The sequence below is a fragment of the Peromyscus californicus genome, unplaced genomic scaffold (genome assembly GCF_007827085.1).
Source record: "Peromyscus californicus insignis strain IS unplaced genomic scaffold, ASM782708v3 Scaffold_2__1_contigs__length_46816999, whole genome shotgun sequence".
NCBI lineage: Eukaryota > Metazoa > Chordata > Mammalia > Rodentia > Cricetidae > Peromyscus > Peromyscus californicus.
The window spans coordinates 14,928,292-14,952,332 of NW_026294540.1; the positions used below are offsets into that span (position 1 = coordinate 14,928,292).

Here is a 24,041-nt window from a genome sequence, read left to right on the forward strand (position 1 = left end):
CCAGTCCGTTCTCAAACTCCTGGCAATCCTCCTGCCTCATCCTCTTGAGAGTTGCAGGTCAATATTTGGAATCCATACTGACGGTGCATCCATCCAGACAGTGATGTCTAGAGCGGAGTGCAAAGGTTCAAACGCTGGCTTTGCCACTCTGTGGGCTGTGTTGTGGTCACATTACTCCTGACTTAGGGGCTCAGTTTTCCCAACTGTAAAATGGGAATAAGGATGTTTTAGAAGATTGCTGTGGATTGTTGAGGACACATGTGACAGAGATGAGGTATTCAACCAGTGTTATTTATTGTAGTTTTCTTTTTTCTGAGACAGGGTTTCTCTGTGCAGCCCTGGCTGTCCTGGAACTGACTTGATAGACCAGACTGGCCTCAAACTCAGAGATCCACCTGCCTGGCCTCTCGAGTGCTGGGATTAAAAATATGCACCACCACCGCCTGGCTGACCAAGGTTAGTTTCATCATAAGCTATTTTCATTGCCAAATACAAGAAAAAAGAAGTTGTTCAACTCTACGCAATTACTTAGGACCAAGGCAATAAAAACAGGATCAACAGTAGACACAGGATAATGAACAAAGTATGCATTACAAGGTTTGGTGGTCCAGACTTGGAGCCTCGGGCACTTGGCAGCCTGAGACAGGAAGTTTCCAACTTCAAAGCCTTTCTGGGCTACAGAGTGAGTTCGATTCTAGCCTGGGCAACCAAGTGAGATCCTCTCCCAAAATAAAGAGTCCAAAACCAAAAACAAACAAACAAAAACAAAAAACAGGGCTTGGCATGTAGTTTAACAGCAGAGCACCTACCTAGCATGTGCAAGGTCCTGGGTTCAATCCAAGCACCACAAAACAAGCACACATATGGCAGGTCTGTAAAAAACAGCTGGGCCTCCTGGTGCACACCTTTAGTCCCAGCACTCAGGAGGCAGAGGCAGGTGGATCTGAGTTCGAGGCCAGGCTCGTCTATACAGTGAGTTCCAAGAAATATGCGACTAGGGCTATACAGAAAGATCCTTTCTCAAAAACAAATAAATAAAATGAAACAAACAAATAAAACAAAGTAATTTCAAGGCAACCCTCCCTTTTGAGAAATCCACACCAAGCCTTGGATGTCCGTTCCTTTCCCAGCTCAACCTGCTCTCTCTCCTCTCCCCACATACTCTACTGTCCTTCAGAAACTTGTCAACTTCGCTTTTTTTTTTTTCTTCTTGAAAACCACGGTTCCCTTGAGAGTTAAGTCGGACAAGAAAACAGTGGAAACAGAAAACACAAGGAAGTGGGTGAGGGGGTCACACAGAATCAAAGCGGAACTGGAAGTGTTGGGGGCTGGCACCCACAAACAGGAATGTTCCACCAGCCGTGGGCAAATCGTCCTGGTCCCCTGACTCTCTGTGACACCAGCTCTTGCCTGAGTGGTTCCTTCAGGGTGGCTTTTCTGGCTTCTATTTTATTTTAAATATTTTATTTATTATGTACACAGTGTTCTGCCTGCATGTGTCCCTTCAGGCCAGAAGAGGGCACCAGATCTCATTACTGATGGTTTTCAGCCACCATGTGGGTGCTGGGAATTGAACTCAGGACCTCTGGAAGAGCAGCCTGTGCTCTTAACCTCTGAGCCATCTCTCCAGCCCTTTTTCTGGGTTCTAGACATCGTGTTCATTCATTCAGGGAAACAGCCAGTATTCTGGAGCTGTCCTAGACTGAGGAGTCCATCTTTAAACTCTTAGGGGAAGGATCAGGTGCCGTGTGCAGGAAGAGTGGTGTCTGGAGCACTTGTTTGAGCCTGTGTGCATCAGCAGTAACAGACTTTTTGTCTTCCTCTTTTTCTGTTCTTTTCCAAGGCAGGGTCTCTCTCTTTAGCCCTGGATGTTCTAGAACTCAGTCTGTAGACCAGGCTATGCCTTTAATCCCAGCACTGGGGAGACAGAGGCAGGAGGATCTATGTGAGTTCGAGGCCAGCCTGGGCTACAGAGTGAGTTCCACACAGGCAGAGGTACACAAAAAAACAAAACTGTCTCCATAAGACAAACAAACAAAAATGCTCAGGTCAACCACTCAAAATTGTAGGCCTGGATTCCGAGGACTCGTAAGCAGGAGGATTGCCCAGGAAAAAGGGAGGGAAGGAGGTGGAAAGATCCTTTTTTCGTTTAATTGTTCCTTTTTTCCCCCTTTAACAGTTATTGATTCATTTATTTCATGTGTATCGGTTGGTTGGTGGCAGAACTCATGCCTGCAGTGCCCGGGGCAACCAGAAGAGGGCGTTAGATCGCCTGGGACTGCAATTACAGACTGCTGTCGGCGACTATGCGGGTGCTGGGAACCGAACCCAGGTCCTCTGTACCAGCAGCCAGCGCTCTTGATCCCTGGAACCGTCTTTCCAGCTTCGTCTTTGAGACGAGTTTCACTGTATGGACTGTAACTGGCCATCCTCCTGCCTCACACTCTCAAGTGCTGAGATGACAGGCGTGCCCACCTCGCCCAACACTAAACGTGACGTTCTAAAGTCTAGAGAGTGGTACAACTGTGGGAAATGTACGAAAAATCTTCACGTTAAGATCACCAACATTTTCTAGGAGAGAATTCAGTGTAGCCAGATTCGCAAGATAAACTGGCCTCGGAAAAACTAACTGTGCATTTGGTAATATACCAATTAAACAATTTAAAAGTTTTTATCGTGATGAAAAGCAAACAACCCGAAGTCTCTTTATCCTTAAAATATCCACTTCCGATTGCTGAATGTATATAATCATTTTTTTTTTTCTTCAAGTAATTCAAGAGATGGGAGAAGGGCTCAGGACTTTAATCCCAGCACTCAGGAGGCAGAGGCAGGTGGATCTTTGTGAGTTCAAGGCCAGCCTGGTCTACAGAGCTACATAGTGAGTCCCTGTCTCCCAAAGCAAAACACAAACAAACAACAACAACAAAAAAAGAGCAGCTCTCGGTGGCGAATCTGCTGCTGCCAATAACGAGTTCCGGCGGAGGTCGGCGTGAGAAGTCCCCAGTCGCTGGCAAACGGGCGTGGCAAACGGCCTCCGTCTCGGCGCGGAAAGAACCCGGGACTTGCTGAGGTGAGTGGAAGGAAGCTCGGCGGGAACAGGGTCAAGGCGGAGGCGGAGGGGGTGGCCCCGCAGGCCCGGGGGTCGGGAGGGCGCCACGTCCGCGCGTGGCCGGCGCCATGTTGAAGCCTGGCAGAGGCGGAGGCGGGGCGGAGGGAGTGGGGCTGAGGCTTGGGTGGGAAGTCGGGCCCCGGGTGAGGGACCGGGGAGCCAGCTTCCTGGGCTCGTCAGGGCCGGGCCGGGCCGGGGACCGAGGAACCCGCTTCCTACCGGCACTTCCGCCTTGGCTTCCTCGGCGCCACTGCGCATGCCCGGGGTGGGTTGCTCTTTTCGGTTTTTTGCTGCGCTTGCCCGTTTCTCACATTCCTGAGACCTCCCCACCTTCGGTGAGGACAGCCTATGTATTTACTTATTTGTTTGTTTGTTTGTTTATTATTATTTTTGGTTTTTCGAGACAGGGTTTCTCTGTGTAGCTTTGCGCCTGTCCTGGAACTCACTCTGTAGCCCAGGCTGGCCTTGAACTCACAGAGATCCGCCTGGCTCTGCCTCCCGAGTGCTGAGATTAAAGGCGTGTGCCACCACCGCCCAGATTATTATTATTATCGTTATTATTATTGTTATTATTATTATTATTATTATTATTATTATTATTTTAGAGATGGAGAGCTCATGTATCCCAACTCATTAGGTGACCTGAACCCCAGAGCAGTCTCTCTAGTACTGGGATTACAGTCGTGGCACCACCACGCCCTGCCAGCCGGGTCTACTTTAGACCTCATCTCGAAAGAAAAAAACAAAACAAAACGAAAGAAGACAACAAAACACCCGCCTTTAATTCCAGCATTTGAGAGGCAGGGGCAGGCCGGTTTCTCGGAGTTGGAGGCCAGCCTGGTGTATATCCTGAGTTCCAGGACAGACACCAGGACTCCATAGTGAGACTCTGTCTCAGAAAACAACATAAAATCACCCCCCCCCAAAGTTTATTTGTGCTATAATTACTCATAAATAAGAGACGCCACCCCAAAACTGAGTGAAGGGCTGGGGATGGGGCTCATTTGGTTGAGTGGTTGTCTAGTGTGCAAGAAGCGCTGGGTTCCAGCTCAGCTCCCACTAAACTTCAAGTATTGGCACATGGAGGTAGAGGTGAGGAGGATCAGAAGTTAAGGATCCCTGACTAGATAGGAATGTCAGAGCTAGCCTGGGCTGTGTGAGACCTTGTCTCTCTTTCATTTCAAATTCCAGAATAGTTTTGAGTTTAAAGGAAAAAAAAAAGTTAAATAAATAAAAATAAAAACCGGGCAGAAGTGACAGCGGCCGCACGCCACCTTGACTTTGTATTGCCGGCAGGTGGGGGGGAGTCAGGAGTTCAGCACAACCAATTGGCGCCACCTGAGTGCTGGGTCCAAGCTGCTGGATTTCCACAGTGTTTTCACAGCTACCCTGCAATGGAATGAGAGAGCTCATTCTCCTCCCAAGAGTCGATGGCTCAATACAAAGGAATCTCCAGAGAATTCCAGAGCAGGGAGAGGTGGTCCTAACAACAAACAGCCTGTTCTGGTTTTCACCTGGAGGAATTCCATGCATCAGGGAGAAAAAAAAGAGCAAAGGGTTAGAGCCAGAGCGCAGGGAAGCCTCACTTGTGGTCCTGCTGCTGTCTGGCGGTGTGCCATCCTTTTACTGACCAGGGCACCAGGGCCGCCGCCGCCGCCGCCGCCGCCTTGTTGTCAGTGACAAGTTGGTACCATCCTCCTTTTTCGACTCAGCAGAAGGCTGTGTGATGTTCAGCTTTGAACTAGCCCAGGATGACCTTGGTGTTTTGTCTCTACTCCTTAAGTGTTGAGATGACAGGTGTGTGCTACCTTGCCCCCTTTTTTATTTTTGTTTTGTTTTAAACTCTATTTTTGTGTGTGTGGGTATTTTGCCTGTATGTATATTTGTGCACCATATGCACGTCTGGTGTTCACAGACATCCGAAGAGGGGTTCAGATCTCCTGGAACTGGAATTACAGACCGTTGTGAGCCACCCATATGGGTGCTGGGAAACCAAACCTGGGTCCTCTGCAAGAACTGCCTCTTAACTGCTGAGTCTTTTTTTTTTCCTTTCTTTCTTTTTTTTTTTTTTTTTTGGAGACAGGTAGCCCAGACTGGCCTCAAACTTGTGGTAATCCTCCTGCCTCAGCCTCCTGAGTGCTGGGACTGCATGTGCTGCACACTATCATGGCCAGGTATTAATATCATTTTTAGGGACATGGAAAGATACTGTTAGGAAGAAGCTGCCTCCAAGTGTGTCTCAGACTCGCAGTTGTAAGCAGCAGATTTCAGCATCGGGTCTGAAGGGTTAGTGGTCTGTCAGCAGCTTTCCGGAGTGTGACCTAACTATCATGTGTCAGGAGGAATGAGCTCCAGTGGGGCTCACTTACTCTCCTGGTCAGCACAGGTGGGTCACCCTGTCGGGAGCTGAGAAGAAAGCCCCTGGTCCTGAGCCCACTGCCCTCATCATGGGCAGTGACGTTGGTGGCATGTGCCTGTAATCCCAGCACTCAGGAGGGTGAGGCAGGAAGATGCGGGGTTCAGGGCCAGCTTGGGGCTATAAAGGAGGCCTTATATAGTGAGAGTCACCCTCCACAAAACGGGGTGACTGACGGCTTTCCACAGCCGTGGTGAGGCTGGAGAAGCCTAGGAGCTTCATGCCTGCTTGCTGTTACTATTCTAGAACATGAGCGACTGGATGCCCATCGCCAAGGAATATGACCCACTTAAAGCTGGCAGCATTGATGGCACAGATGAAGACCCTCATGACCGTGCTGTGTGGAGGGCCATGCTGGCCCGCTACGTACCCAACAAAGGCGTTACCGGAGACCCCCTCCTTACCCTGTTTGTGGCACGACTGAACCTGCAAACCAAGGAGGAGAAGTTAAAGGAAGTCTTCTCCCGCTATGGTGACATCCGGCGCCTGCGGCTGGTTCGGGACCTGGTGACCGGCTTCTCCAAGGGCTACGCCTTCATCGAGTACAAGGAGGAGCGGGCCCTGCTGAAGGCCTACCGTGACGCTGACGGCCTGGTCATCGACCAGCACGAGATCTTCGTGGACTACGAGCTGGAGCGCACCCTCCGTGGCTGGATCCCTCGGCGGCTGGGCGGTGGGCTGGGTGGGAAGAAGGAATCTGGACAGCTGAGGTTCGGGGGCCGGGACCGGCCTTTCCGGAAACCCATCAACCTGCCCGTTGTCAAGAACGAGCCGCACAGAGAAGGAAAAAGAGCACGGAGGGAGCGATCTCGATCCCGGGACAGACACTGGGACCCCAGGCCCAGGGAGCGGGACCATGACAGGGGCCGGGAGAAGCGCTGGCCGGAGAGGGAGCTGGCCAGGGTGTGGCCCGAGAATGATTGGGAACGCGAGAGGGAGTTCAGGGAGGACAGGGCCAAAGGCAGGGACAAGAGGGACAGGAGCAAGTAGAGCCAGCGGCAGGCAGGCTTTGCAGGCTCAGAGACTACCCAGAGGCCCCCGGGCCATCAGGCTGGGCCAGTTCCCTTTCCAGTACAGAACCCAGGCTCAGGCAGACCTAGGCCTGTGCTTTTGCAGTATTGAGGCTTGAACGGAGAGCATGGCATGCTGGGCAATGCTCCACTACAGGGCCACAGACGATGGGAGAGGAGACAGCTGTATGAGAAGTCACCCGTCCCCTGTGGAAATACATGTTTTCACATGCTTGCCCTCCCAGCACCGGGGCGGTGGAGACAGGTATCAGACCAGAGAAAGAAGGGATAATCAAGAGTGTGTCTTCTTTCTCACACCCTTCGAGGTAGGGTTCAATGTTGCAGAGGGGATAGTGCCCTTACAGCCCTCAAATAGCCTAGCGGTGGCACACACCCTCATCCTAGCACTGGGGTGGGTGAGGCAGGAGGACTGCGAGTTTGAAGCCAGCCTGGGTTACAAAATAAGACCTCGTCTCGATAACCTACAAGAACTGGATGTAACACCGACATTGACTCCTGGGGTGCCTTGTCTTTCCCATCTTTGTGTTTAGGCTTTGCTGAATTGAAATAAAAACAGGCTAGAAAAGCCACGTACTGGGAGAACTGTCCAGCCCGCGATAACCAGACAGCAGCAGGCTGAGCATCTGGGTCAGCAGACAGCCGCTCGCAAGTGGGCATCACCCGCTCGCAAGTGGGCATCACCCGCGCCCTGCAGAAACGCTGACTGCCTGCTTTCCCCTGGCTGGCATTTATGGTGCAAAGCAGTCTCGCAGGGCTGTGAGCTGTAGCCTGCGACTTCCAGCCCTCTGAAAAGAGACCTCAGCATGAGGGAGAGGACAGAATGGGAGGGCCACGGTTCCCTTTTTCTGACTATCTGGATTCAGGTCTGCTGGGCAGCTGAGGTTCTGTGAACTTGAAGACTGCTCTCAAGACTTAAAGATTGCCACTGGAGAGCTAGCAAGCTGGCTCAGAGCCTAAAAGTCCATGCTGTATGGGCTGGAGAGATGGCTCAGCACCTGAGAGAACTTGCTGTTCTTGCAGAGGACCTGGGGTTGGTTCCCAGTACCACACAGTGGCTTATACATGACTGTAATTCCAGTTCTAGGGGATCTGATCTGATACCCTCTTCTGGCCTCAGGCACTAGGTACCTGTGTCACATACAGACACATGGAGGCATTCATAGAAACACATACAATATAGTCAGGTCTCTTAAAGAAAGCCTAACTGAATCCCCAGAACCCACGGTTGATAGACCCGACTTCTGCGAGTTGTCATGTGAGCTCCACGTGAGCACCATGGCGCACACATCACAAATACAATAGTAAAAGTTGCTACCGGCGCCCAGCCTGGCATGGTGGCACAAGCCTGTCAACCCAGCACTTGGGAGACACAGGACGGTTAAGAGTCTGAGGCCAGCTAGGGCCATATAAAAAGATCCTAGCTTTAAAAAAAAAAAATGAGTTGCTATGGAATTTTCTACCTCCTGTCAGGAAGTGGCTGGAGCTCCTGATGTCAGTCACATTGGAGCCACAGTGAGACTATAGGCATGCACCCCCATGCTCACATTCACCCAATTTCTTAGCAAAAATAGTACAATGCACCGGGCACGGTCCCATCCATCCTATGATCTTAGGAAGTGTTACAGTCTGATGCCCTGAACCCTGATTGCTCTGTTCATCAGCAGAAAGCACACGGGCCAGCTTCCAGGTCTTCTAATAGCCATGGCAACCGTGGGTCAGCCAGGCCCACGTGTGATCCCCAAGCCCCTGCCTATCCGCCATAACGTATCACCCAGGCTCATGAGCCTGGCACCCCACCCACTTTAAGGCATTGTCTTCTTTGCAAAGGACCCAGTATGTCACACAAGGAACATGAAGAAAAGATGACAGGAAAACACGCTGATGTCTCATCCTAAACAACTTTGTTTGGTTAGTACTGTGTAGCAGCCCATAGCAGATTCCAAGGCACACCACCTCGGACAGGCCGCTTGGGCCTCTAAGCCTTACCAGGAGGAGCAAGTGACAATCCCAAGGTTGTTTCCAGCCGGTGGCCGGGAGGACTGTGATGATTTTCTCTTGTGTCCCATCCAAGTCGGGCAGCTCATCCCAGGACTAGAGGCTCCGCCTGTCCGATCCATACATCCTGTACAACCTGCTACCACCAGGGCAACTTCCTAATATAAAACTCTCCTTCCACGGCCTCTCGCTAACATGACAAAGGCCATAAGAAAACAACAACTAAACCTAGGAGTCAAACAGCCATGGTAGGTGGTAAGTGATGTGTTCAGCACGGGAAGCTTGTTACTAAAATTAACGAGGTCTTGCTTCAGATCCTTGTCTTATTAAATATAGGTGCTAAGGGGTCAGAGGCGTTGCGTATAAACTGGGTAGCCCTGCAGATAAATAAACACTTCTTTAGAATCTGGCATCAGTTTCTCATCATCCCTCCTCAAAGCAGACAGTTCGTTTGAGGGGTCGATGTCGAGGCAGCCACCCGGGGCAGGCGGCGGGCGGTCCGGGAGGCAGGCACGGTCACAGATGCTGTAGGGCTTCCTGCCCCTGTTCTGTGTACCCGTCATCTCGGTGGGTGTTCGCCCACTGGCCAAAGGACTCGTGGATGTGCATGGGTCTCTGCGCGTTGGCCAGGCGCTTCTTGTCCCGGGAGAAAAAGCTAAACCTTTGGGAACGGGGAGAGAAAAAACAAAGATGGGAATAAGCGCTTGCCGGCCGCTGCTCTAACTACCCCCCTTTCAATGCTAGGACACACAGGAACAGACACTGAGGGGAGGAGATCCATTCTCAGTATGGGGATGCAGTCAGCAGTCTAGAAAGCACCGGGGCTTCGGGGTGTCATTCCGTCCCAGATCCTTTGCGCTCACACAGAATGAGCAGTTTGCATGGATGTGATGGGGTGGGGGGTGGGGGTGGGCAGGACCTTCCGCCTGGCTACTACTGGGGGATCAAAAACCCCCAAACAAATTAACACAACGCAGGTCCTCACAAAGGCCAGGTGTAAGGGCCCTATGCTCAGCTACACACTCGGCCCAGGAATTTTTTTTTTCCCCTCATTTTTAGAGATAGGGTCTTAGGTACCTTAAGCTGGTCTCCAAACTCATTACATAGCTGAGGATGACCTTGAACTCCTTCTGTCTCTACTTCCCAAGTGCTGGGATTACAGGCATGAGTCACCATGCTTAGTTTATGGGATGCGGGAGATCGAACCCAGGGCCTTGTGCATGCTAGGCGGGCACTCTACCTACTGAGCCCCAGCTCCAGCCTAGAAATTTCTCTAATCTAATGATTCTTTGAAAGAACCTGAAAGTTGTGAGGAGATGATTCTGAGGCAAACCCATTCTTAATATTCATTCATTCATTCTTCATTCATTCATGTGTATGTATGAGTGTGTGGGCAGTCAAGTGACATGGTTCCTGTATGGACATCAGAGGACAAACGGTGGAGTCGGTTCTCTTCTTCCACTGTGTGGGTGCCTGGGGTTGATCTCAGGTTCTCAGGTTCTCAGCCTTGCTGGTCGGGGCCTCAGTCCACGGAGCCATCTTGCCAGCCCTCGTAGCCACGCATGCTAGGTACGTACGTGTTCTACCACTGAACCACAATTCCAGTGTGTGAGTGTGTGAATGCACATGTGTGTATGTGTTTGTGTATGAGAGTATGTGAGACTGTGTGTAAGCGTGTGTGTGAGTGTGTATGAGTGTGTGAGAGTGTATGTGTATGAGTGAGAGTGAGTGTGTGAGTGTGTGTGTGTGTGTGTAGGTCTAAAGTCAGCTTGAGGAAATCAGTTCTCTCCATCCACTCCATCTTAGGTGCCAGGTATTGAACCCAGGTCCACAGGCTTAGCTGCATGCATGTTTACTCCATCAGCCATCTCACCAACCCTCTGCCCACTGACAGTCATCTTACAAGACTCTGCCAAATTGCCCAGGCTAGCTTTTCATTTGTGATCCTCCTGCCTCAACCTCGGGGGGGTCATGCTTGGCATCAAGCACATTTGCCTGCTGAGCCCTCTGCAGACCCCTACACTTTGTTTGAGTCAGGGTCTCTTGTTCACCGACTGCCATCTCCTCTCTCCTGCCCTCAATAGGAGAGCTGGGAGTACAGGAGCTCCGGGATCTGACTTGACATGGGTCCTGGAGATCCGAACTCAGCTCCTCACATTTGCCGACTTCCGAGTCCCGGGGGTTTTGTTACAGTCACGTCTAGTGAAGAGGATGTTCCCCTTCCGGGGCGACTGGAGCTACACTCCCTTTCCAGCAGGAATAGAATGTTCTTTCATCCTTAAGCCAAGTTCACCTGGGGAAATTCTCTAGGGCTTTGAAGGGCGAGTGTGAGCCGGCGAGGCGAGGGTTCACACTGAACGGGGGGGGGGGGGGGGGGGGAGGGGTGCTCTTTCTGACACAGAGCAGCCACGGAGTTAGTTAGCCCACGACTGCAGCCTCCTCCCTGTGGTGTCTCAGCCTGACGTAGGAAAGCCACCTGCAGATACCAACCCCCCTGCCCCCACTTTTCTGCACCAAACCGAACAGCTGCCAAGACAAAGCTGTTTAAAAAGCTTCAGCACGGGGAGGGAGAAAGCAGAGCAGTTAGTGTCACTCTTGGATCCCGAGGGTGGGGGGTGGGGGGTGGGGGCCGGGGGCATCGATTACTGACCCGTCACTTAAAGGACCTTCTTTACTGGATCATGGACAAGGTGGTTTTTAGAGCCAAAACAGAAGAGACAGAAAGAATTATCGGTGACATTCCCGGCTGCACTCGTGGAGGTCAAGAGCAACAGTGGCAATCACACTTCCACACCCACTTGAGATGCCAACAAGCAGGTGACGGGCCATGCAACTGAACTGGCCACAAGGGACAGGCTGGCGGAAGCCACCACAGCCATTCTAAAGGCACAGCAAAAAAACCCCAGAAAAACACCCCCAAACACAGACAGTGCCTACGAGGGACACGAGTCTTCGCACAGGCTGCAACGTGGGGTCATCAAGGATCAATCCAGCTGCCACCATGGGCATGACGGCTGTAAAGAGCCTGCTTCCAGAAGCAGATAGACAGAGCAGATAAAAAGAGGGCAGTGTGACCACGAAACCCGCCCCCCACAGGAAGATCCCGCCGCCACCGCCAAGAGCTGCACATACGGTCTGTGTGACAGGCAGACAGAGACACGCCCCGCCATGTTCCTTCCTCAGCATGTGACCCGTGAAGACACAGGGGCCCTGCTGGAGGAGGGCACAGTGCGGGAGAGGGCCCGGTCTCAAAAGGACCTTGTATAGGAGGAGAAATCTGGACACAGACTTGTGGACAGAGGCAGAGGTGGGTGGGTGATGTTCCTATAGGCGAAGGAAGCCCAAAGGTCACTAACCCCAAGAGGACGAGCCACCTGGGACAGTCTCTCTCAAGGAACCAATCATGCTGAAAAGCACCTGTATTACTATTATTATTATATATATTGGGGGTGAAATCCAGGGCCTGGTGGATTCTGGCTAAACACTGAGATACTGAGGTATGTCGTTCCAGACTCTTTCTTTTCCCCATGGGTGGGGACAACACAGAGTCGCCTGTATCTCAGGCTGGTTTCCATCTCACTACATAGCTAAGAATGGCAGTGAACTTCTGATATCTGGGCTGCCACCTCCCAAGGGCTGGATTTATAGGCTCATGTACTGAAACTGAGCCCAAGGTTTTATGTACACTAGGCGAGTGTTCTATCAACCAAGCTATTATTGTAGTTTTTCAAGACAGGGTTTCTCTGTGTAGGCCTGGCTTGGCCATCCTGGAACTCACTCTGTAGACCAGGCTGGCCTCGAACTCAGAGATCCCCCTGCCTCTACCTCCGGAGTACTGGGATTAAAGGCGTGCACCACCACAGCCTGTAGAGATGGTCTTTATGCTAAGCTGGCCTCAGACTTACTATGCAACTGATGCTAGCTTGAACTCCTGATCCTTGTGCCTCTACACCTTCCTGGGGGCTGGGCTTACAGGCATAACCATGACTACCACACCAGATCTTATTTGGTGCTGGTGATAGGATCCAGAACATCAGTTCACAAGTGCAGCCAACTGAGTGTCATCACCAAGACGCACTCGGATGAAGTCTGTGAGTCCCCTCCCTGTATCTGCACCATCTCACTGTCCATCACAGAGGAGCTGGGATCCGCAGTCCACCCAGACGGCCACTCATACTGACACTGAGAAGGAAGGGCACTTTTTTTCCTGCTAGCTGCTGGGCACAAGAGGCTTTGGGGGTTCCAAGCCACACTACTTTGTACCCACTTTTTCCAGGACACCGTGAGCCCCTGCTCCTCAAACACGGCCACTGCAAAGAAGGAAGCCTAGACTCCATGTATCACTCTGCTTAGCGAGGTGTCTGCCCACCTACACATACAGGGGCCATACTGATGGCAAGAAGACCTGAGTCATCTGGAGCATCCCAGACAGATGGTCCCTTTTACTGCTTCCGGGTTACCTGGACAAGCCCAACCTCTATAGAGGTGTAACAGAAATGAAGATATTCTTTTTTTTTTTTTTTTTTTAAATGAGGTGTGGTAGAACACACTTTTCTTAAATATATAATTTTTAAAAAGTTTCTATACACATTGGTGTTTTGCCGACATATATATCTGTATGAGGATAGTTCTAGAAGCCCTGGAACTGGAGTTACAGACAGGTGTGAGCGGTCATGTGGTTGCTGGGAATTGAACCCGGGTCCTCTGGAAGAGCAGCCAGTGTTCTTAGCCACTGAGCCATCCCTCCAACCCCATAATGAAGACATTTTAAAGAGACAATTCAGTCTTTCACTCTGACCATCAGACTCTGAAAACAAGGAATGGGAATTTCCCCAGGAAGCAAGTACTTGTCTCCAGAGACTTACAAAGCTGACCACTTCACAGGGTGAAACTGAAGTGCAGGATGGGCCAGTGATGGAGGTGGACCACACCTTGGCCGGGACTGCTTAGATGTGCCTATCTGTTGCCTTCTGATTAAACCTCACCCTGATTTCAGGACCCTGATGATGGATGTGTGTGTGTGCGCGCGTGTACATCTCAATGTGGCCACATTGAATAAATCTTCTTTTTCTGCTTTTCATTATTAACTTGGTTCTTATCATTGGTTTACTCCAGACAGGTGGCTGAATCTGGCTTGTTTACCGACTATGACCCGCAAGATCGGTAAGAGAGGGACAGCCGGATCCTAGGACTGTCAGGCCAAACTCTGCGCATCTTAATTATGGTGGACATGGTTTTAATGGCTCCATCCCTGATGAGTAATTTTGGAGGGTTCAAACCAAATGAAGTGTTAACTCGTGGCATTCCATGGGCGGCTTCGAAGAAACTATTCCTGGCTAAGGAGGGGTGTGGGGGTAGAAGGTCAGGCACGGAACACACTGTCGTCCTTACTGTTGCAGACAGAGGCGGAGCATACTCCAAGGCCAGCCTTTCCGGTCCCTAAGGCCAGCTGCTGCCTTCCTGTCCCCCTCCAGACTACCCACTCTCGGTTCTGACCAGCGGAAAAGCCGTCCCGTGCATGTGTGGGATCGACTCCGAAGTGGGGACCACACAAAAGGGACACTGGTTGTTTAGGGTTTGCTGGGGACAAGGCTGGAGTCACTTGAGGCTCCCTTGTGACCTCCCTGGGCTGTGCCAACCTGTCCTCTCAGGCCAGTGGCCTCAGAGTCACAAGCTATTCTTGGACTGTCTTCAGGCGCGCTGTTTTGACTGGCAGTGGGAGGTTCTGGTTCCCTTGTTGTGCCCAGCCCAGAAATGTCAAGTCTGACGGCTTGGACTCAGGGTGCATTTGAGAGATAAGGGGCCCTGGGCAGTCAGCCACTAGCTGGGACATGAGGATGTGAGAGAGGAAGGGAGAGGTGGGGTGGGGGTGTTATATGGACAAAAGACATACTTCAGAAGCCCAGCTTTGAGTCCTTCCTAATTGTACAGATTTGAATGGAGTCTGTGGCATCCCTGGGCCTCAGTTTCCACAACTGAGAAATGGGGATAACTGTCCCAGCTCCGTGACTCTTACCCCCTTCCACTGTGCCTGGTGGTTCTTTATTACCTGTTGGGTGACAGAGGTGGGCTGGGATCAAGGGCCCACAGCTGTAGGTCAAACACAGTCCAAAGAAGAGGATGAAAGGGACAGAAGTCACAATATGGAGAAGGAGGGCTCTAGCAGAGCCCGCCAATGAAAGTTGTCAAAGGCCACAGATCCTGGTCAGCAGCCGAGGAGGACAAAGGCTACCAGTGTTGTCCCTGTGCTGGTCAAAAGCCCTTTGTGCCCCATGGCTGCCCCTGTCAGCCCCCCCCCTAGAAAGCTGGCTGCCACAGAACTGGCCACCTGTGCAGCATGGACCGGAAGTCCATGTCTGTCGCTCTGTCTCCGTCCCTGTCTCTGGAGCTGACAACCCTGTCGGGCTCACGAATCCCAGGTGTTGTCGGGCAACCTGAGGCAAAGCTAAAGAGGAGAGGGGCTCTGGGATGCAGCCACCTGGGAGAGCGTGGCAGACGCTGGGGCCTGCTCGTGTGCTGAAGCAGGGTCACTGCCTTCTAGATTTTACCCAACTTGACACTGGAAAAAAAACAGCTTTCAAAAAAAATTATTTGTGCTGGGCAGTGGTGGCGCACGCCTTTAATCCCAGCCCTCAGAAGGCAGAGGCAGGAGGATCTTTGTGGGTTCGAGGCCAGCCTGGTCTACAGAGCGAGTTCCAGGACAGCCAGGGCTACACAGAGAAACCCTGTCTTGGGGGGGAAAAATTAGTGTGTGTGTGTGTGTGTGTGTGTGTGTGTGTGTGTGATGTGAGCAGTGTGTCTATAGGTCAGAAACTGATTTTGGGGAGTCAGTTCTTCTGTCCACTTTTATATGGGTTCTGGGGAATCGAACTTAGGTCCTCAGGCTTGTGTTCTATCCGCTAACCCACTTCACTGGCCTCTGTTTCGTTTTTCTCTAACACCAAGTTCTACTGGCCTCAAATTCGCCATTGTCCCGCCTCCTCTGAGTGTCCCATACGGCATCGTGCCAGCACAACAGGTTCAAAAGTCACCCGCTTTTCCATTTTTTCTAGACCTTCAGTGAGAAAAAGGAATCTTGTTTTTGTTTTTTGGGTTTTTTTTTTTGGACATGGTCCCAATCTGTAGTCTGGGTGTCTCTCAAACCAGTGGCAGTTCTGCCTCAGCCTCCCAAGTGCCGACGTTACAGGTGTGAGCTACCACACCCAGTGAAAACAGAATCCAAGGCTGGTGGTGGCTGCCCATCCAAGTCCAGGGGCTGAGTTTGCAGGCGCATGGCGAGGGATGGAGCCCACGCACAGGGAGCCAGGAGACAGCCACGCCCGATGCGGGACCAGGCTGGAGAGCCTGGACTCCCCGACAATTTCTTCTCTCCAGTCATCGGAGTGGAGTTTTGATGGCAGATGGAAAACAGACCCACGGTCAAAACAGTGCTGGGACTTGAGTGGGGAGCTTTTCGGATTGTGTGCCTCAGAAGTATTTATATCTCTCTTAGAAGAACTCCAAAACCCAGCAGGGGTGTCGGGCCAGGCTGGCCAGCTTAGAGGAGCATCATTGTCTACAACAGCGCTCTAGGAAGCTACCTCGCTGTTGGAGGGCCCAGGGCCCAATGTGAGTAGGATGCCAAGGGAGTGGGCCCATCACACAAACCAGCCCACACTCCATCTGCTCAGAACTAGCCAACAATTTCCCAGCATGGTCACCGGAGTTTAAAAGGTAGAATGTATGGCTAACACCCACTTCCTCCCCACCTCCATCCTGCCTGCTCTTTCAAAGTTTCTATTAGGTTTGGGGGAGGCCACAGGCCTCGTCTGTAAGAATAGCCCAAAGCCCCAGGTCCAGGGAGACCCTTCCAGGCTGTGAGACCCCTGACACTTGAGGTAGGTCTATAGAAGGCCTGAATACAGTACTCTGAGGTACTACCTCAGCAGGGCTCTGCCTCTTAACAGCGGCATGGCCACAGTCAGACGCCTCAGTTGCCTCAAGGGTCCCATGAAAATGACAGTCTTCCACATACTAGCACCAGAGTGAGGCCCCACAAGGCCACCTGAGGGACAGGAGTTGGCCCGCAGCAGGCTCCTGATGGGCACAAAAGGGCACCTGACAAGGCCGGACAAGAACTCAGCCCTTCCTCTGACAGGCTTCAGGGCCCACAGATCTTCTAAATTGGACACCATTCCAATACCCTCTGTTCTTTTCCAAGGAAAATGTCTGCAAACTTCCAGGAGGACCCAGGCGATCTACAACGCCAGGTCCTCCTGGAGGGGTTTTAAGGTCCAGCTGATCACAGGAGCTACCTCCCGCTGCCTCTTGCAAGTGTCTCATAGCAACCAGGGCCTGAGTCTGCATATACGTGGCACCAATGTACCAATGTAGACATAGTAGCTCAGGGGATTTATTATCACAAAACCCAAAATGGGGTGGACCTAGGCCCTCTGGTCTGGACTGTTTTGTTTTTTTTTTTTAAGATCTTGCATAGCTCAGGCTATTCTTGGCTACTTACTATGTAGCCAAGGATGACCTTGAACTTCTGATCCTCCTGTCTCTACCTCCTAAATGCTGGGATTCAAGCATGGGCCCCTCCACCTAGCTACTTAAAGCTGACATTTCAAGCTCTGAAAATGCCTGAGCCTCTCAGCACCCCCCAAATTATTCACTGCACCAAACCCAGAGCCACATCCCATGCACCTTGTACACCCAAGCAAGCTCTGAGCACCAGCCACAGACCCCAGCCCCTCCCAGCTTCCCAGGTGCTCCCCAAATCTCTGCCCAGTGATCCCCCCCAAGAACTGGCCGTCCAGTCCAAGCAGGGAGATAACCACAACTGGGAGGCCAGGTCACAGTGGCCAGAGAAGCTGGTCTCAGCCACCGTGGTTAGGGACAACCCTGAGAAGGTGCCCAGACCTGGAATCAGAGGTCTCAGGAACCCAGATGAGCCACGGGTGGCACAGCCATGTGGGAAGCCCAACACTTACAGTCGCTTGATCCCAGACTCCTGCTGGGGGGACGTTCTTGGGTGTATGATGGGCGGAGGTGGGGGTATTCGAGTCTCCTCTTCTATTTCTTCGCTGAAGGCATGTAATAGAGAAGTCAAAATGATTCTGTGAGAACTGGAACATTCCAGAAGTGGACAGAATCGTTTGATACGGTGCAAAGTTTCTCGATGGGGTGTAAGGGACCTAGGAAGATGACAACCGGGGTCTCTGCTGGCATACTCTGCCTGGGGGTCTGGGAGGGTAAGTCTGTGGTCCCTCTGGCCCAGGGGAGGTGTTTCAGGACAAGTACTAGGTGCTCTTTCCCTCCTCTCTCTCTCTTTTTTTTTTGGATTTTCCGAGAGTGCGCCTTTCCTGGAACTCACTCTGTAGACCAGGCTGGACTCAAACTCACAGAGATCTGCCTGCCTCTAGCTTCTGAGTGCTAGGATTAAAGGCGTGCGCCACCACTGCCTGGCCACTCCTCTCTCTTTTATCCCCCTCCTTTCGATGTGCATGGTGTGTGTGCTTGTACGCATGGCTACAGACATGTTCTATAGACATGTATTCATGTCTGAATGCACATGCATGTGTGTGTGTGTGTGTGTGTGTGTAGGCCCAAGGTTGATGGGGATTATCCTCTACCCCCGCACCTTATTCTTTGAGACGGGGCATCTCACTCAAACCCAGAGCTCTCAGCTAAGTTCGTCCTGCTAGCCATCACGCTCTGGGGGTCTGCTGGAATGACAGGGGGGCTATACCCTATCCCAGCATTTACATGGCCTCTGAAAATCTGAGTCTTGAATTCATGCTGGGGCCTCCACTATCTCCGGCCCTCCATCTGTCCTTTTTTGGGTTTGATTTTCTGAGACAGGATCTCATGTATCCCACGTGGGCTTTGAACTCCACATGCAGCCAAAAATGGTGAAGATCTTCCCATCCTCTAGATCAATGGTTCTCAACCTTCCTAATGCTGCGACCTTTTAACACAGTTCCTCTCGTTGTGGTGACACCACCAACCATAAAATTATTTCCATTGCTACTTCATAACTGTGACTTTGCTACCGTTATGAATCGTAATGTAAATATTTTTGGAGCGAGAGGTTTGCCAAGGGGTCGAGACCCACAGGTTGAGAACCACTGCTCTAGCCTCCACCACCCAGATTCTGGGATTTTTAGGTGTGTCCCAACATACCCAATCCTTTAAGATTGTGTCTTGTTATGTAGCCTAGACTGACCTCAAACTGGCCATCCTCCTGTCTCAGTCACCCGAACCCTAGGATGACCGATGTGTGCCACTGCGCTCTGTTTTCAGATGTTTCAGCCCAGCAGAACATCCCCCACTTCCTGTCTTCACAAAATGCTGCTGATTCTGTGCCTTGTTTTCTCCCCTCTGCAGGAAGCAGCTGACCCTCGATGACCCCCACGCTGGATCTAGACCACCTGGAAGGAAGGCCTCCTCTTCCATGAAGCCCTCTAGCTCCTCCAGTTCTCCAGAGCCGTCTCTCCCCTTCTCTCTACCTGCACCAGGCCCACGGTGGGCTATCAGTAGCCATGAACATCCTACTTTTCTGTGTATCACATTGTCCCCAGCTGAGCTGGAGCTGCATCTAGCACACTGGTCATTCTCCTGGCTTTTCCTTCACCCAGTGTTTATTTTCTTTATTATTCTTATTCTTCTTTTGTTTGTTTTTCGAGACAGGGTTTTTGTGTGTGTGTGTGTGTGTGTGTGTGTGTGTGTGTGTGTGTGTGTGTGTGTGTAGCCTTGCTTTCCTGCTGGAACTCACTCTGTAGACCAGGCTGGCCTTGAACTCACAGAGTTCTGCCTGCCCCTGTCTCCTGATGCTGGGGTTAAAGGTGTGCGCCACAACTGCCTGGCCTCTGGCTTAGTATTCTTGTGTGTGTGTGTGTGTGTGTGTGTGTGTGTGTGTGTGCAGGTGTGTGCAGGTGCAAGAGGGCAACAGATTTTTTTTTTTTTGAGCTGGAGTTACACACAGGTGGTTGTGAGCTGCCTGGTGCAGGTGCCAGGAACTGAACCTGGGTCCTCTGTCAGAGCGATCTCACCCACAGAGCCACCTCTCCGTGCCCTCTTTTGTTTTTTGAGACAGGGTCTCTCACCGATGCTAGAGCTCAGTGATTTGGCGAGGCTGGTTGCCTGCCTACACCAGGGACCCACTTGTCCCCACCTCTCCAGGGCTGGGAGAACAGGTGGGACCCACAGCAAATGTCTGAGGACCTAAATTCAGGGCCTCCTGCTTGCGATGTAAACTCTTCCCTGTCTGAGCCTCCTGTCTCCTCAGTCCCTCTGAAAGACATCTGGTAACGCATTCAGCAAGCTGTGCAGTGGCCTGCTCGGAGACTGTGTGACCTGTAGGCCATCTATAGGAATGCTTGACTCTGTTGCACCAGTACCAGGGCGCCTGGCTTTGGGTGTGGCCACTGAGGTCAGGCCAGAGTTAGTCTGTTTCATGGGGCCTGCCTTCACCTCTTATAGTAGGCCAGCTCCTCTTGCAGCAGGAACACCTTGGACTTAAGCTCATTCCTCTCATGCAGTACATCCCGCAGCTCCTGCAGTGTGAACCGAGGGCGGTTGGGGTCCTTGAGGTCCAGGGCAGCCTTCTCGGAGTCCGAGATGCACTCCTCTCCATCCGGCTGCAGCTGTACCTGAGGAAGGCAGAGATGCGCTGTCAAGGGACTCCTGACAGCCCTCCCCCACCCCCCCCATCGGATGCTAGAATTCTCCACCCCCCTATGGTAGGCGGCCTGCTCAGGTCACTATTTTCGGTCTCCGGGCAGCAGCCTCCCCTCATCTTCCATGATGCTTCCCTCTGGAGGTGGAAGCCAGCCACCTGTTCGGCGAGCTCCTTCACTGAGCGAGCCCTGCATCCCAGACTCCCACTCCACTCAGGATGCTATTACAAACAAGCAGAGTGCCTCCCACGGTGCCTCTGACTGCCATCTGTTGCTCTTTCTCCCCCGGGATCCCCTCCCACGGTCTCACTTAGACCTCTGCTAATCCGGTCAAGGTGTGTGGAAGCACCTTGTTCTTGGTACCGTTTTTTTTTTTTTGTTTTTTTTTTTTGTTTTCATTTAACAAGAAGTCACGTCACTTTCCGTGACAGAAAGACCCCTCCGGTCAAATCCCTTCTTCCCCAGGGGCTCCTGGTATCTTGCTGGAGTTCAGAGCCGAGCAAGGTTCAGAGCCGAGCAAGGTATACAGACAGCTGTCTGTAATGCGGGTCACACAGACCGAGCCCAGTGTGGTTCTGAGTCACCTGCCCTACCCCCAATCACAAACTTACTCTTCCCACCTCCTTCCTGAGCCGGATAGCCTTCCAAAGAAATTGTGGTAAGACACATGAAACCCGCAGTTTAGCATTTTAAAGTATATTAGCTGCGTGTGGCGGTCCATGGCTCCAATCCTGTCACGTGGGAGGCTGAGGCAGGAAGGGTGCCTGGAGTTCAAGGCCAACCTGGGCTACACAGTGAGTATGAGGCCAGTCTGTGCTACATAGAGACTTGAAGCCAGCCTGGTGGGGGGGGGGCACCTGTCTACCATCCTTGAGCAATATGCCCAGGTGTGTGAACAGCTGTGTGTCATGGAGACTCTCTTGACCTTTCTGAGTTTTCTTTTCTATACCAGAGTGCTTCCCAGGGCGGATGCACTATTTTCTGCTCCCACCAGCCACACCAAGGGGCCCAGTTCTCCATATTCCACACCATACTTATCACTTTCCATTTGTTTGTTTACTCCCCTGTTTATTGTAGGGGCCTATGAGCGTTCGACAGAGAGCATGGCCGCCAAAGGGCAACTTTCGGGAGTCAGTTCTTTCTCCTGACCTCGTGGGTCCTGGGTATCAAGCCCCGGTGGTCATGCTTGGCAGCAGGCCCCTTTGCCCGCCGAGCCATATTGCCAGCTGTGCAGACTAGTGTTAGGTCAACTTGACACAAGCTAGAGTCATCTGAAAGGAGGGAACCTCAGTTGAGAAAATGCCTCCAAAAGATCCCGCCGTAGGGCATTTGCTTAATTAGTGATTGATGTGGGCGGGGCCCAGCCCATTGTGGGTGGGGCTATCCCTGGGTTCTGTAAGAAAGCAGGCTGAGCAAGCCATGGGGAGCAAGCCAGTCAGCGGCACCCCTCCGTGGCCTCTGTGTCAGCTCCTGCCTCCAGGTTCCTGTCCCGACTTCCTTCAGTGATGAACGGTGATATGGAAGTGTAAGCCAAATAAACCTTTTCCTCCTCAACTTGCCTTTGGTCATGGTGTTTCATCACAGCAACAGTAACCCCAACTAAGAGGCCGGGCCGCTATTTCCTTTTCAGAGACAGGTTCTCATTCTGCAGCCCAGGCTGGCTGGAACCCACGTCAATCTTCCTGCCTCAGCCTCTGGAATGCTGGGGTGACAGGTGTGTGCCACTGAACAGCTCTTTCTCTCCCTCCCCTCCTGTTTCCTAATACTTGAGATATTTGGACCTTGCACGTACCAACACAAGCCAGACAGCGGAACTGCCCCCGCCCCCCGCCCCCCTCAAACCAGCAAGCCAAATCCCAAGCCGCCTGTTTCTTCAAGGCCATCCAGTGTCCGTGTACACCGAAGCCAGGATGCTCTAGAATGAGAAGCCAAGAGTTGGGCAGCACACCCCTCCCCAGCCCGTCAACCCCACAGGGAGAAGGGGACTCTAGACAGGGCAGTGGCTCCAGGAGGCTGAGCTGAGCTGATTCTTGTCCTGGACAGGCTGTTCTGGGGAAGGGACAGATGAAAGGAGACACCACCGCCTGCCGGGCAGGTCAGCTGAGCTACGGGGAAGGTCAAGGTGGGAGGGGAGGGCTCTGCCCACACCCACGGTTGGAGTCAGAGCCACTGGTGGGCAGCAGGAGAAGAAACAGGACTCCTGTGTCCCTGCCGGCCACTCAGCATCTGCAGACCGTCTTCCCAGCGAGGCTACCCCACAGGGTTTGACTTCTTGGCCCAGCCTCTTACAGCCTGTGTCAAAGCTTCATTCCTTTTCATGGTTGCGTAATATTCTACCGAGGCCACACCATCCAGGGCCGGCCACCTCCCCAGACAGTGTCCTCCATTAAAGGGCATCCAGCATTTTACTAAGCACTCCGTGCCTTGTCATCTGAGTTCAAACTCAGAACTGGGAACAGCAGGATCAAGAGAGATACAAATACACCAATAAGTGAGGATCCTGGAGGGGTTCCTGGAGGCATGCTCCCTATGCATGGGGTGCTGATGCATGTGTAGGAGTTCTCCAGCAACTCTCAGCATCAGTGGCATGGACCAAAGGTTGCAAACTAGAGTCCTGAGGGCCACACAGTGTACCCCACATTTGTTTAGACTCTTGCTATGCCATAAAATCTACCGAATTAGCTGTCAACTGTCTTAAGATCTGGAGACTCAAATTCCACACCCTCCTCCCTCAGCCTCCCTCGTGCTAGGTTTACAAGTACTATCATGCCCCAGTGAACCTAGTGATAGTTCTTTTTTGTTTGTTTCTGTTTGGTTTGGTTTTTCATGATAGAGTTTCTCGAGTAGCCCTGGCTGTCTTGGATCTCGCTCCATAGATCCGGCTGGCCTCGAACTCACAGCGATCCACCTGCCTCTGCCATCTCAATGCTGGGATTAAAGGCATTCCCCCACCCCCTGCAAACCCACCTTGACACAAAGGGTCCCCCTGGCTCTCCAGCAGTGGCTGTGTTCAGCCAAGACACAGAAAGCTAGGGCTGGAGAGAGATGGCCCAGAAGTTAAAAACACGGGTTGTTCTCCTAGAGGCCCTGGGTTCAATTCCCAGCACCCAACATGGTGGCTCATAAGTGTCTATAACTATAGTCCCATGGGATCTGATACCCTCTTCCGGTGTGCATAGAAACATGCAGACAAAATAGTCACACATAGTAAATAAATAAATATTTTAAGGGAAAAAAATCGAAGAGAGGTTCCTCTGGCCTGGAGCAGGGTCGGCTCTTTTGTGGTAGTGAGCATTAATCCCCCTAGAGCTCAGGCGAGTCTTAGCCAAGTGTACGGCAGCTTTGCCTCTGAGTATTCATACCTGGAGAGTGGGAAGAACTGGGTTTCTATCAGCCATGACTCCGATCTGTAGGCAGCCCGAGCAAGGCCCGTCCCAGCTGGAAAGCTTGAAGCAGTTCTTTCCACTAGGGGTCATCAAGCCAATCAGAGGGCCTTCTAGACTCACCCCACAAGGGACTGTAGGGTGGCTCGGGTTATCTCAGATAAACTGCTCCCTGGGGGCTCTCTGGGCACAGGTGCCAGGAGATGCCTGGAGGCCCCAGGAGCCACATCAGCAGCCTGGGCCTCTAGCCTGAGGCCTGGCCTCCTGGGAAGGCTCCTCCGCGGGATCACCGGAGACTGATGATCTTAGTTTACGGCAGCCTGGACCCAGGACCCAGGATCTAAACCCTGGCTCAACCCAGCTACCAGGCTCTTAGGGTACTGTGGGATTCTGCCTTTGCTGTTGTTATGAGACAGTCCCTTATGTAGCCCAGGCTGGCCTCAAACT

At 52.1% G+C, this 24,041-nt stretch overlaps 2 protein-coding genes across 5 annotated transcripts in view; one reads left to right on the top strand and one right to left on the bottom strand.

The window, feature by feature from the left end:
* Positions 1–1,488: 1,488 nt before the first annotated feature.
* Positions 1,489–7,125, top strand: Snrnp35 (small nuclear ribonucleoprotein U11/U12 subunit 35). 2 transcript variants are annotated; one of them, XM_052755449.1, is made up of 2 exons: positions 1,489–3,070; positions 5,772–7,125. In XM_052755449.1, the coding sequence occupies exon 2, from the start codon at positions 5,775–5,777 to the stop codon at positions 6,513–6,515; it is 741 nt and encodes a 246-aa protein (XP_052611409.1). In that variant the 5' UTR covers positions 1,489–3,070; positions 5,772–5,774; the 3' UTR covers positions 6,516–7,125. The 2 variants fall into 2 exon arrangements, with proteins under 2 accessions (XP_052611409.1, XP_052611408.1); XM_052755448.1 differs by lacking the exon at positions 1,489–3,070 and adding an exon at positions 3,150–3,444.
* Positions 7,126–8,440: 1,315 nt separating this feature from the next.
* Rilpl1 (Rab interacting lysosomal protein like 1) overlaps positions 8,441–24,041 on the bottom strand; it is a 36,418-nt gene continuing 20,817 nt past the window's right edge. Inside the window, exons 5-8 of one of the 3 annotated variants that reach the window (XM_052755443.1) lie at positions 20,006–20,184; positions 17,524–17,616; positions 11,202–11,225; positions 8,441–9,212 (exon numbers count right to left, since the gene is read on the bottom strand). In XM_052755443.1, coding sequence (XP_052611403.1) covers positions 9,068–9,212; positions 11,202–11,225; positions 17,524–17,616; positions 20,006–20,184 — 441 coding nt within the window. In that variant the 3' untranslated portion in view covers positions 8,441–9,067. The other 2 variants (XM_052755444.1, XM_052755445.1) reach the window with 2 other exon arrangements.